General features: G+C 46.9%; 3 protein-coding genes across 4 annotated transcripts; all 3 read left to right on the top strand.

Moving 5' to 3' along the window:
• Positions 1 to 174: 174 nt before the first annotated feature.
• On the top strand, positions 175 to 1,865 carry LOC101076640 (3-mercaptopyruvate sulfurtransferase-like). Its single transcript, XM_003964433.3, has 2 exons — positions 175 to 794; positions 1,305 to 1,865. Exons 1-2 carry the CDS (start codon positions 206 to 208, stop codon positions 1,601 to 1,603), a joined length of 888 nt encoding a protein of 295 aa, XP_003964482.2. The 5' UTR covers positions 175 to 205; the 3' UTR covers positions 1,604 to 1,865.
• Positions 1,866 to 2,615: 750 nt separating this feature from the next.
• Positions 2,616 to 5,228, top strand: LOC101072687 (SUMO-conjugating enzyme UBC9-like). The gene is made up of 7 exons (XM_003964416.3): positions 2,616 to 2,941; positions 3,182 to 3,267; positions 3,363 to 3,446; positions 3,679 to 3,751; positions 3,895 to 4,004; positions 4,281 to 4,360; positions 4,446 to 5,228. The coding sequence occupies exons 2-7, from the start codon at positions 3,202 to 3,204 to the stop codon at positions 4,507 to 4,509; spliced, it is 477 nt and encodes a 158-aa protein (XP_003964465.1). The 5' UTR covers positions 2,616 to 2,941; positions 3,182 to 3,201; the 3' UTR covers positions 4,510 to 5,228.
• Positions 5,229 to 8,081: 2,853 nt separating this feature from the next.
• On the top strand, positions 8,082 to 12,824 carry il2rb (interleukin 2 receptor, beta). Of its 2 annotated transcripts, none has more exons than XM_003964434.3 (10): positions 8,082 to 8,336; positions 8,757 to 8,851; positions 8,929 to 9,070; positions 9,154 to 9,220; positions 9,302 to 9,395; positions 9,467 to 9,609; positions 10,618 to 10,786; positions 10,856 to 10,958; positions 11,087 to 11,165; positions 11,369 to 12,824. In XM_003964434.3, exons 2-10 carry the CDS (start codon positions 8,773 to 8,775, stop codon positions 11,996 to 11,998), a joined length of 1,506 nt encoding a protein of 501 aa, XP_003964483.2. In that variant the 5' UTR covers positions 8,082 to 8,336; positions 8,757 to 8,772; the 3' UTR covers positions 11,999 to 12,824. The 2 variants fall into 2 exon arrangements, with proteins under 2 accessions (XP_003964483.2, XP_011602027.2); XM_011603725.2 differs by having other exon boundaries at positions 8,083 to 8,336; positions 10,850 to 10,958.
• Positions 12,825 to 13,709: the final 885 nt, after the last annotated feature.

Below are 13,709 nucleotides of genomic sequence, written 5' to 3'. Positions count from 1 at the left end.
AAAATCAAAATGGAGGAAATATTTTTTTTCTTTTTCCAAAAACATCAGTAGTACAATTTTACTGACATTAATATGATTAATATTGCTATTATGGTGTTAATGGTTGGATGTTGTGGTAAAAGTGTGACGGAAGTTAAAAAGGGGGCAGCGCCTCTGACACTGGTGACCAACTCCACCCCCTGGTGGCGGATCGTTGTACTGCATCATGGCGGCTCAGACCCGGGCTCTGGTGTCGGCCCAGTGGCTGGCAGATGCCATCAGAAATAACCTCATCGGGCCGAGGCTCCGCGTTCTGGACACTTCGTGGTACCTCCCGAAAACCAAGCGGAACCCGAAGGCTGAGTTTGCACAGAAACACATCCCCGGATCGTCCTTCTTTGACATCGACGAATGCTCCGACAAGACCTCCGCGCTGGATCACATGCTGCCCAGCGCCGATCACTTCTCCCGGTATGTGGCGGGTTTGGGCATCGGCCACGACACGCACGTCGTGGTTTACGACACCAGCGACTTCGGCTCGTACAGCGCGCCGCGGGTGTGGTGGATGTTCCGCCTGTTCGGACACAGCCTGGTGTCGGTGCTGGACGGGGGGATGAAGAACTGGCTGGCCGAAGGCTTGGAGGCCACCCCCGAGTACTCCCAGCCGAGCTGCGCGGAGTTCTCGGCGACCCTCAACCGGGACTGGGTGAAGAGCTATGAGGACGTGCTGGAGAACACCAGAACCGGGCTGGTCCAGATTGTGGATGCCAGGTCAGCGGGACGGTTCAGGGGGACGGAGCCGGAGCCCAGAGAGGGTAAGATGGGCCCTTAAACCTGTTGCCTGCAAAGTTTTGGATTTATATTTTCTTGTTTGTTTGTTTTTAAAGTAATTTATATTAGAGGGTGTTTAGATAGAAGGGAACGTATTCTGTGGGGCCTCCATCAACATGTTAAATTGTTTGCATATATATTTATAAAAGTTGCTAATTTTTCCTTTAAAATTCCATCAAAACCTGTAAATCTTTACATTACGGGCTTGTTTTGAACAGACTGCAGCATTTCCGCCAGGGTCAGTGAGTATTTGCTGCATCTGTGCTGCCTGAACCTTTGAACCATCATCACTTTATTCACTTTATTAGAGGCTCAAGTCTTTCACTGAAGTCAGGAAGGGTCCCTTTCTTTGGACATTTCGGGGGCCCCTGGCTGTTCTGTAGAAGCCCTTGGCGTCGGTTCAACATTGGTTGCTAACGTTCATGTGGAGTGTGATGAATTTGCATTAAAGGTGGGGCGTCGTTGTGTCCCCCTCCTCTGTCTCGCCCTAACAGACACCCTCCCGGGTCACTTCCCTGGTGCCGTCAACATGCCCTTCACTTCATTCATGGATCCTTCCGGAAAGGAGCTGGGGAACGAGGACCTGATCAGACTGTTCCGGGAGGCGGGGATCGACCTGAACAAGCCTCTCTGGACCACCTGCGGGTCAGGCGTCACCGCCTGCCACGTGGTGCTGGCTGCTCACCTGCTCGGCCACCCCGGGGCGTGTGTTTACGACGGCTCCTGGTCCGAATGGTTTAAGAGGGCTTCTCCAGACCTGGTCATCTCTGAGGGAGAGGGAAAGAAGGTGTAGAGCGGGGGCAATGTTTAGTTACCGTGGCAACCCCAGTCAGAGCTTTTATAAACTATGCATCTTGCCTGAAGTTAAATTTACTTTTCCTTACAGCTGGTTATTTTACGAGTTTACATAGCTTATAATACCATTCTATGTTTTGTCAATATTGATATTAGGACATATCAACATGAAAGTATGAAAATGGGAGCTTTTCCTGAAAGAAGTGCACTTTCTGAACTCATCTGCGACTGTTAAAATAAATGAAACGTTCAGCTTTTGACTTGGTGTTCTTCAATTGGGACCATGTCACGACTTTCACTGGAGAATCTGCCATGTCGGCTCTTTTATTCAGTAACCAGGAATGTAAATATTTACTCTGTTACGGGACCACTAATGTCAAAAGGGTAAAAAAAATATTTCAACCCATCAGAAGCGCTAAAGTCTGAATAACAGACACTCAGTAAAAGACAGGGCCAATTCAGAGAACTTAAAAAAAAGCAGTTTGATTTAATTCCTGTGTATACTTTTTCTTTAAATTTATGTAATTTGGTCTTTTAGTCATGTTGATTTTATCTCCTCGCGGGCCCTAAAGTGTTTTATTCTAAATGAGACATAAGAAATTACTCCAGATGATTGCAGTGAAAGCCAGCTTATTTTATGGCCCAGCTGGCAGGTAGCGAGCGAGGCTGTTGCTATCTAGTGTGTGATAAGAAAAACACACAAACCAGAAGAATATGCCTTCCTCAGCTGATATCTCTGGGGAACCAGCCTTGCCTGATTGACAATATCACTGACAATCACCTTTAAACTGCACTTCTTCGTGTTTTTGGTGTTCTATTCAACAGGTGACATCGCTTTGCAATCGTTTTATACAAGTTAAAATCTAATTTAATAGACTATTGAAACTTTGACCGAGAAATTCTGAGTAAATAGGACAAAACCTTCATGAACGTCACAAAAATGTCCGCCTCTCTCTCTTTCTTTCTCTCTCTCTCATCGTCATTTTTAGGTGTCCTGTAAACTGCCTGAAGGTCCTGACGAAATAAACAAATTGGGGTCCTTCCTGAGTAGCCACTCTAACGGTGTTAGCAGTCACATTTTTTTAAAACCTAATTGCTGTATTCTGTCAAAGAATAGACGAATATATGTCGAATAGGGTTTGTTGGTGTGCGTTACATAAAGCGAACAGATATTCGGTTCCATTATTTGCGCTCTAACTGCTTCGTTACTTCTGATTTTGGACATCGAAGGGTGTGATTATCGCCGTCAACAAAATAATAGTCTTAGCGAAGCATTCAAGCTAACCCAACACGCCAAATCTCGAAATTTTACTAATAAGTCGTACCAAACCTATTGGTAAGTATTGTAAAATTGAAAATACGATGTTGCTACATCGCTCTTATTGTGTTGGATTTTCTTTTTGCGTCGTGTAACAAGTTAACCTGTTATTTCTATTTCTCTTATTATCAATACAGCTGACTATAAGTCACCTATAGCGATTGGAATTTTCCACAACCCCTAAGCGGAGCTAGGTTACCAGTCTGTAAACAGCTGGAAATGAATATTTTATGTTTTTGTGACGCTTTTGTTCCACAGGGAGGCGTTGATGAGAAGCAATGTCTGGCATCGCTCTTAGCCGCCTGTCACAGGAGCGCAAAGCCTGGAGAAAAGATCATCCATTCGTAAGCAGCACTCTCACCTAAATGCCCAAAGGTTCTTTTTTTTGGATCAGATTGTCATTTTGAGCAATATTCTGTGTTTGACGTGGTCTGAACAGGGTTTTGTTGCTGTGCCTACTAAAAACGCGGATGGAACCATGAATCTGATGAACTGGGAATGCGCCATTCCCGGGAAGAAAGGAGTAAGTTTGAACCTTTACCAAAAAATGAACAACTCATTTCATACCTGTAAAATGAGCAGCAAATGAACACTTGAGAAGATAGTTTTCCAACCGGATCTTAGGTTAAAGCTAACTTAGCCTAAATTTAAAGTTTAAGGCAGCAATCACCTGTATAGATTTTAATCCATATCAGCAACAGTTTGTGGCATTTTCTATCTATATTTTTTTTAATTACTCTTTTAATATTTGATAGACCTTGTGGGAGGGAGGACTTTACAAACTCCGAATGCTTTTTAAAGATGACTACCCCTCCTCACCACCAAAATGTGAGTTGTTTTTTCTTCTCTCGCTGCGGGTGTTGTTATGATTATGGGCTAGTTGCCATGTCTATTTTTTTAAACAAAATTCTTCAAGCTTTCTATTGTACTGTATTGTTGTTTTAAAAAAAAAAAAAATTATTTACACTCAGGCAAGTTTGAGCCACCCATATTCCACCCAAACGTCTACCCGTCTGGTACCGTGTGTCTGTCCATCCTGGAGGAGGACAAAGACTGGAGGCCTGCCATCACCATCAAACAGGTCACAAACGCTTATTCGGTGGAGCTACACACTCAAATTTAGCATTTGTGTAGTGCAAAAAGTAAAGGGTGAACAGTGTCATCAGAGCAGAAAAAAAGGCTGCTTTATTCTGACAAATCCAATCAATTATTTTTAAGGCTTTTCACATATATTTAAATAGTAGAACTGTTGTGCGAAGATAATGAAGGGTTGAGGGTCAGCCAGACATGCAGTTCAACAGCAGGCCTTTATTAACCACCTCCTCACTGACTGGAGGATGGCTGATGGTTGTTTCAGATCCTGCTGGGTATCCAGGAGCTGCTGAATGAGCCCAACATCCAAGACCCAGCACAGGCAGAGGCATACACAATCTACTGGTACGTGTGCCCTCCCACTGCGTCATCGGGCATGCCTGCTCGACTACAAGAGATCGCTTAAATCTCCCTGTTTTGTGCGTTCCAGTCAGAACAGGGTGGACTATGAGAAGCGGGTAAGGGCACAGGCCAAGAAGTTCGCCCCGACATAGAGAGGAGAGCCCTGCTGAAGCGAGGAAGGTTACAGACAGGCAGCACCTGACGGACCACTCCAATAACAATTCAGTCTCAAGTATTAATACACAGTACAGGTGACAAATCTGTGCTTTATTTCTTTTCTTCTTTCTTTCTTGTCTCGTCACTCGTGTCTCCATTCATGCTTAGTCATCCTCATGTATTACCAGATCTGTAGATGATCATCCATAATCAGACCATGTGTTAAAGTCAGTCTTTTGTGACAGAAGAGCTTTTGCTTCCAGTTTCTATCAAACCCCATCAGATGTAGAAAAAATTTAAAAAAAACAAGGGGGGGTGTCGGAGTCTCCCCGCCGTCTAAATTTGATCGCAGTGCAGCTTGGATGTCCCTCCAACAACCTCAACACTACAGCCAGCTAGAGAAACCCCAACACCCTCAGAGTTCTGTCCTCCAGACTGGTTAGAAATGGCAGAACTGGTCCTTTAAAGCTCCAAACTTCAAGGTCCATGTGGTCAACCGGAGCTGAAGGACGCTCATTGGAATGGCCTCTCACCCAGCCGAGAGGAACAGCGGCCGGACCTTTCTCTGCCTCCGAGTTAATGTACATAATATAAATAAATTATGTGGGGCTTATGTTTTATATTGTTTTAGCCAGTCGACATTTGTGAGTGGTATAATAAACAATGGACACCATAAATGGCATAAAACTGTGGAATAAAGTTGAACAAAAGATGGTTTTCTGCTTCCCTTTTGAACGCAAACAGGATTGATTTGATGGAAAATGTCCAGTTTTTGATTTTTAGTAGAGTCAGGGAGGTTTTTCCAAATATAATAAAGCAACAAAATCTTAAAATGAAGGTTTTAAACGATTTTTTAAAACCTGTTTATTGCAGGTGAAGCTCTCACTGTAGTCCAACACTAATCCAGGTGGTTATTTTAAGGTTTTTGAAGTGTAATGAGCGCCCCCTGCTGGGTCAAGCATGCACTTCGGCTGGAAAACGCTGCAAATAAGTTGGGAAAATAGTGTGTTAATTAATTGACCTTTCAGCTCAACAGTTACGAAAGCATTTTGGTGAAGATATGTATCATAGCAAGTTTTGTTATGATGGAGTGCAGAAACCAGCTGATTTCTCCTTTGATAAACAGCAGTTTAATATTGTGATTTATGGTTAAACATGAGTCAGAAGGACAAACCTTTCCTTCCATGCTATAAAGGCCGTTTCCTACTGATACTTGCTGATATTTCTTCATGCACTGTATTTAAAATGGGAGCTTGCGACCCACAGTGTATTGCACAAGTATTTTTGTGCATGGTGGAGGACTCTTAAAATACTGACAAATCGCACCGTTTCCTTCTGCCGGAGGCGGTAACATTTAATATCAGAATCGTGGATCGCAGCATTCTTGAGAAATATAACACCTTTTTTTCTGACCCGCTTCTCGATGATTCACTGTGACCACGGAGTTAACAACTCATACTAAAAAAAACCAAAATACTCTGTTATCGTTGTATGGTGATATTGACGCACGCACCTGTCTCGAGTTTATTTAAAACAATGATTTTAACTTTTTTTTTTCAGGAAAAAAAAAATCACAATTAGTATTGCACTCAGGCCGTCCAATAACTTTATTTTTTTGGAATTTCATCTTTTCCGTAATGTCACATTAAAATATCAAATAAAGGCAACAGGGAAGAAAGAAAGTTTAATCATAAATTCAAACATTTTTAAACATTTTCTCATTTATTGCCCAATGTTCCAATTTGTCCTCATTAAGCACAAAAATCATCTAGAAATTTAACAATACTGTGATCTTTTGTTTATGATTTTCTTACTTTTAGATTATTTCCTGTATTTTTACAGTATGTGTTGAATATGTTCGCACGCTAACATCTTTAGCCACTAGCCCAGCTCTGTTTTCAGGAACTGCTTCCCAAATAAATTGAGTTTGCATCTTTAATTGTCCGTCTGTGAAACCCCACCACAAAGATTAAAATGTTGTGATAAAACCAGAAACAGTCTCCAAGTCAGATTTTTGGTGAGTGCAAAAGGAAAAAGTGACCACTCTGACCAAAAACGTAAAGATCTGAATGGTTCGTAATGCAGGCAGCAGCTGAAGAGGTTATTTTGTTTACCTCCCTCTGTGTGCATGTGCGTGTGCGCGCGTGCGTGTCCACAATCGCGTGTGTGAGGTGTAAAAGCAACAAAAAAAGACGGTTTCAGCAAAAACCACAAAAAGTCCCTTTTCGTTACTACCTGCTGCTTCCTTTCATGACTAGCTGTAGAAGTCGTCACCCGTGTGTGTGTGGGTGTGTGTGTGTGTGTGTGTGTGTGTGTGTCCAGAGGAGGACTGCTGGCCTGCTAAAGCTGTCATATTAAACCACCTGTTTGATTCAGCGCCCATAGATGAACCATGTCGAACAGGAAAGGGAACGTTGACGTTTGTGCGAGGTGAGTCAGCAAAAAGACCTTTTTTGACCTTGACGGCCTCCACCTACACAGCACCCCACCCCCCTCCTGTGGTCTGCCAGTGGAGACTGTCGACTCGATGCTTTTCGAGCACTAACTGTGGTCTCCTGTGCAGCTTCCTGCCTCAGACATGGCGGGCTTGACCTTTTCGCCGAGACCCACGCACCTGCAGGCCTCGGCGCTCATCTGCGTGATGATCTGCGAGGGCACCAGCGGATCAACCTCTGCAGGGCCCAACGGCAACCGTCGCGTGTGGCGCTCTGTGATCTGTGCAAGAACAACGTGGGGGAGTGTTGCACAAGGCCCCGCTGAAGTTCAGCGCTGAGATGAATCCGTCTGTCGGCGTGAGCTGCTTGGCGCCGCCACAACGGCTCTCCAAGACCATCAATCTAATTAATGACTCAACACAAATGTCGTTCTAACCTCAAACAGATGAACACAATTTGGATTAAAATAGAGGCATAACAGATTGGTCTGTGTTTTTGGTGCCAGAATTGGCGGAGTAATGGGGCACAAATGAAAACACTAAAGATAAATCAACACTTTCCACTTGGGTGATCAAGGAAAGCTGCGTTTCTTCTGAAAAACACATAAAAGGCAGCTAAAATGACATTAAAATAACCATTCTGAAACAGCCGCTTCTTGTTTGCGGCGCTTGTGGCTGGAGCAGCAGCAGTTCTGAGGCGGTTCAGTTTTCTCGGTGTGTGTTTTCATGCACGTCGCTGTAACCGAGAACACTCACAGCCGCCCGACACGTCAACCTCTTCATCAACAACACGTCTACAGAGTGTGGATTTAATTCATCCCCTCCCTCGCCCGCCCGCCCGCCCGCCCGCCGCGGTTTCTTCAATTAGGTGGGTAGCCTCCCTTGAAATTTCGAGCCGACACCGCTAATTTCCACATGTGTGAGTTCTGGTTTGTCGGCTTTAAATCTGGCGACATCTTTGATTATCATCAAATGATGAACTTCTCTGATATCGACCACTTCACAAGAAAAACCTGCTGGTTCCTCCTGCTGCAGCCTGACCCGCGCTCTGCCTGAAAGCGGATGTGGTTGGCGTTATATGACTAGTTTCCAGGCACGTTGATGATGGGGTCCGGGTCCCAGCTGAGGGGAGGCGCCAGGTGACCACCCCCACTGCCGCCACCTCGGTCCCCTTTCTCGCCATCACTCATCACCATGTAAGGTTTCCTGTCTGCGACAGAAACACTGTAGCTGCAAACAGAAGTCGGCACGAACACGAAAAACCAGAGAGAGAGAGAGAGATGGAGGGATGAGTGGCGGAGAAAGAGATCTCTTCAGAGAGTCAGGAAACGAGACCGAAGATGAGCTTCCTCCAGAGGGCCCCTGAGACCCCACGGCGACGATCACCAGGTAATCTTCTAAAATGCCTTAGGAACAGGTTTAGCGTCCGTCGTTATTGTTTCAGTCATTTGAAAGGTGAAGGTCGGTAGCGGTGACCGACCCTCATCAGTTGGGGGGGATGTATTCACTCGGTACTGCGTCACGTCGTCGGGCCAACTTTGTCGCCGGTTTAGCGCCACTTCCTGTGTTCTCATTCCGGTCAAGTTTCATTTCAACACCTTCTTCGCTTCAGCGGTTTTTTGCGAACCCGTGGATCTGCTATTGTTCTGTCAGCCCGATGGCGATTGGCTGTTGAGACAATGAGGAAGACATTCACCTACCAAGAGAGGGGGGGGGGTGGTTTCGGGTCATCATTTTGCACCGAGTGCAAGCTATTTTTACACAAGAGGTTCTCTGGTCTCAACCTGATGTGCTGTGTTTACTCCTCAGTGATTGTGTTGTAACTATGGCGACCCACCGCTGTCTGCACCTGCTGATTCTCCTGCTTTCGTTGGATGTGGCCTCTCCTGCCGACGGCCCCGAAGGTAAAACTGCAGGGATGATGGGGGGGGGTAGATCATCAGGTGAAACAGACGGCTCTTCCATGTCTTCTGTCTCTTAGTTCCAGGTCTCCTCTGTGTAAATGACTACGTCAACACCGTCACCTGTGGGTGGCACGGCGCCGCTCGGGCTCCAGGCGCTAACTGTTCCATCTCTGGCGTGGAAAAAATCCGGATTGTGAGGAAAGGGAGCAGAGAAATAATGTACTTTCTATCCACCGTGCTGGCATTTCCCTTGAGATGAAGCATCAGCCTCATTAACACTTTCTTAACGTTTCTTTTGGTAGTCGCTCCTGCAGGTTGGAGCAGCTCGGCAACTCTCCTCCTAGCTGCAGCGTTGTTTTTGAAAAAACGGTAAGTCACCGGATCATCAATCAAAACCCTGTCATTCATTTTTATCCTTTTCTGACCCGCTCACCTTCCATCACACACCAGGAGTTCAACCCCTATCGTAAAATTCCCTCTATCAGGATGGAGTGTGACGGGGCGCTGGTGCAGAACCTGACCGCCTACCAGCCGCGCAGCCACAGTGAGGCCCTTTCAGAAGGTTACGCCTGGCTCCTTACACCCTCGATAAACACCACGTGTCTGTGTGCGCAGTCAAAATGAATCCCCCGACCGCTCCCGTGGTTAATACCACAGCCAACGACAGCTCGATATCCTGGGGTCCCAGCGCTCCCTGGTCTAGATTCGAGTCCGGCGAGTTCCACGTTCAGATCAAGCAGACGAATCAACAGTGGGAGGTGAGTGCACGGAACAGTGCACGGATAAATGACCATTTTAATGATAATGCAACAATATGTACAGTGTTGGGCTGAGACCTCTGATCCACCATGGTACCCTTGAGCAAGGTGCCAACCTCAGATGGTCCCATAGGGCCCTGCAGTGACTAATTCAGGGTGGTACCGAGCCTACGCCCATAAGCAGCTGGGATCGGCTCCAGCGCTCTCACCCTCAGAGGGATGAAGCACGCAAGAAAAGTTTGGACCTTAACCTCTAACAGCGGAGGTTAACCTGTTCTGCATCTCTTCTCTAATCAGTCAATCAATCAATCAATCTTTATTTATTTATACAGCGGCTCTTACAATCAGAATTGTAACCTAAACTAACCTAAATGTTTCGGTCAGCTAACTGTACTCTGCTTTGGAGTCTTATTGGGGTGGCGATGTCCTCTAAGCTGCAGCTGCGTAGTTGTTTCCCACCCTTATACATTTCTGTCAGTCTCCACAGGACATGTTGGACATGTTAGTGTCAACGTTGGACCTGTAACTGTCAATGTCGGACATGTTCGTGTCAACGTTGGACCTGTTAGTGTCAATGTTGGACCCGTTAGTGTCAATGTTGGACCCGTTAGTGTCAACGTTGGACCTGTTAGTGTCAATGTTGGACCCGTTAGTGTCAATGTTGGACCCGTTAGTGTCAATGTTGGACCTGTTAGTGTCAATGTTGGACCTGTTAGTGTCAATTTTGGGCATGTTTGTTTCAATGTTGGACATTGTGGACCTTTTCCCTCATTTCTCTCGTCACCACTGCAGCGTTTCTTTGCTGTTTCTCGGTGGCTGCAATTCAAACCTTTTGTCCTGCGAAGCCTCACTGTCCAACTCTGCTCAATCACTGTCCCTCTCCACCGTCTCTCTATATACATTATCAGACCCTGTTCTGCACATCTGGGGGGTTCGTCTGCTCCATTTATGGCAGGTTTATGTCCTCGTAGAAAAAATATCAGGCTAATTCAGTGTCTCCCGTCACAGGAGGCCAAGGACCTCTATACACAAGATCAAAAGCTCAGAGTTCCATCCTCCAAGATGACGGGACTCTGTGACGTCAGGGTGAGAGTTCGACCAAATGAATCCCCAAACAAGTACTGGAGCAACTGGAGTCCGACGACCTCCTGGTTCGTGGAGACAGAGAGGGACGAAAGTATGCTTTAGATCCCAGGTCCCGATGTTCTGGTGTAAGATGTGAGATAAAAGGAGCTCTTAGTTTCAGATTGGACCCTGGATCTGATGCCGCTGGTGACGGGGCTGATTTTGAGTTTGGGGGTCGTCTGCGTTGTCATTCTGGTCCTTTACGCCGGATGTTTCAGGAAGAGGTCATTATGTGTTCCTGTTCAAGCAACATTTTAGTTGGCCCTCACATGCTTTACGTCTATGAACGTCCTCACAAACATAGTACAATCGTGTGTGTCTTTGTGGTGTGTTTGATCATTTGTTCTTTCAGCATCTACAAGAAGAAACCGGTGCCAAACCCTTCGAAATACTTCTGCACCCTTCAGTCTCTCTATGAAGGAAATCTAAAAGTAGGAAATCCATCCATCCATCCATCCATCCATCCATCCATCCATCCATCCATCCATCCATCCATCCATCCATCCATCCATCCATCCACCCACCCATCCATCCATCCATCCATCCATCCATCCATCCATCCATTCATTGTCTGATTTTGAGGTTCAGCTATTGATGGCTGGATTTGAGTTTAGACCGTCTATTTTGCTTCCAGGCTTGGCTCAATCCCGCTGAGGCCTTCTTCATCACACAGCCAATCGAGGGCATCTCTGCGATCGAGGTGTGTGACGCCGCCGTGGCCTCGGTCTCTCCTCCCTCCTCCGTCTTCCCCAGCGCTCCGATGCAGTCAGACGCCAGCGGCTCCTCCCCCTCGTTGTCTTCCTTCTTCAATATTGGCTATTTCCCGTCCAGCTCATTCAGCGGCTCAGCTCCAACCGTGCGCTCCCCCGCCTCCTCCGCTTACCCGGATGAAGGCGACAGCGGGGACGCCGGCGTCTCCGGGTCTCTCTGCTCCTCCTTTGGGAACACTCGCAGTTACGAGAGCCTGAAGCGGGAGTCGCAGAGCCCCGACTCTGGATTCAGCTTCAGAAAAGAAGATGAGTCAAAAGAGACGGACAGTGAAGTTTCAGGGGACCAGATTTGTCCTCTCCTGGGTCTCCTTCCTCAGCGCCCTCCCAAGCCCCCTCTGCTCAGCCCCCCTCACCTCTCCAGCGGCGACCCCCCGGTGGACTCGGCTGAGGGGGGCAGCGTCTGCAGGTCCTCCTCCATGAACGAGCAGCCTTGCAGAACCGGATACCTGACGCTCAAAGAGCTCCACATGACGTTCAGCAACAAATCCATCTGACAACCTGCAGAACACGCATCACGTGGCGACTTGTTTTTATTGTCCGGCTGTTATTTTAACAGGCTTTTTTTAAACGTTAATGTAATCATGTCGTGGTCCTGGAAGGCACACAGAGAAGAACCCAACGAGGAGCCATAGCAGGAAAAAGCTTTCGCAGGCTTGTCGCACTTGTGCTGGCTGGTTCAGCACCGACACCTTTTTTCATCATCTTGACTCTGTTTGTCTCCCCACACCCTGAATATTTCCATGACACGGCGTCACGTGAGCTGCAGGGACCCAACCAAAGCGAACCTGCGGTCAAAACGGGTCAACGTTCCGCATCCTGCGATGCACCCTTGTGTTTACGTGTCCTGTCAAGTGGTCATGGTGGTGTGTGTGAGTGTGTGTGTGTATTAGATTGTGGTTTGACATTTAACTCTGCCCCCAACCTGCAACATCCGCTCAACATCATTGACATTCAGCCACGGGGCGGCTTAAGGCACATTTTCCACTTTCCATTTCAGCACAAAGGTTCATGCTCCAAGTGTGACTGACACACAGTAGTAACACAACAAGATGTCCCGACACAGGAAATGCACCGCACACCACATTCTCCTCTCCGAGGCCAGTTTTTTGATTTTATTTTCACTTCGTAAATGCGCAGAAGCACATTATCAACATCTGCATCTCAGCATGCTGGAGAAAAACAAGCAGACGTTATCTTCATTCATTTCACGGCTGCTTTTATCACTTGTATTACCGCGCCGCCCGTTGTCGTCATCCAAACAAGATGACTCTTTGTATCGCTGACAGTCAACACCAATAAAGACGTAGAAGTCTGGCTCAACTCTGTGATGTCAGGTTGGATGAGTGAGAAAGAGAGAAAGAAAGATTTTTTTTGACACTTTATTTACAAATTTCACACCCTGTTGACAACACAGTAGTGACAATAAGGTACGATAAATAGAATTCAACAAAAAACAGTAACTCATCGCACACTTGAAATATTGTCTCTCGCTCGGAACAGAAACAGGCACTGGTCTGACACAGAGATCCATCCTAGAGAGGGAAACGGTGGTGGCTCGTCAGGCAGGCTCCAGTGGGGGGGGGGGGGCTCCATCCCTTCCCAGCCAGTCGGCCTACGAGCTGGTGCTCTTGTTGGACAGTTCTCTCAGTTGTTTCCTGGCTTTGCCCGTATGTTTCCTCAGCCGAAAGATCTCAGGGTCGGTCAGGTCCGACACCACTCTGTGTTTGATCCAATGACCGGCTGACTGGATGAAGAGGAGCTTGTCGGGGAAGTAAATCTCCAAATCAGGACCCCTCATGCCTTTGGTCTTCATGAGGACTTCACGGAGCTGGGACCGATTTCCTGGCCCACAGCCAGAGCCACCTCCTCCACACTGAGCACGGAGCCCGCTCCCACCTTCACCCCGTGTCTCCTGCTCAACCCGTTCAAGTTGGCGTTCGCCGCCATGACGGCCGCACGCGGTCGGCCGCCCCACAAACTCACACACACACACTCGCTAAACTAAGGAGCTTTTTTCAGTCTCTCGCTCTCTCTCGTTCGCACTCCTTCCACCACAGAAAGAAAGAAAGAAAGAAAGAAAGAAAGAAAGAAAGAAAGAAAGAAAGAAAGAAAGAAAGAAAGAAAGAAAGAAGAGTGTTGGTCAACCTTCAGTTCAAGATAATTGGGGGGGAAATGAAGGAATGTTGTTTTCAGCCGACTGCAGAG

This window comes from Takifugu rubripes, chromosome 5, assembly GCF_901000725.2.
Source record: "Takifugu rubripes chromosome 5, fTakRub1.2, whole genome shotgun sequence".
Classification (NCBI taxonomy): Eukaryota; Metazoa; Chordata; class Actinopteri; order Tetraodontiformes; family Tetraodontidae; genus Takifugu; species Takifugu rubripes.
Note: the sequence above shows the minus strand (reverse complement) of the source record. Positions and strands in the feature narration are given on the sequence as shown.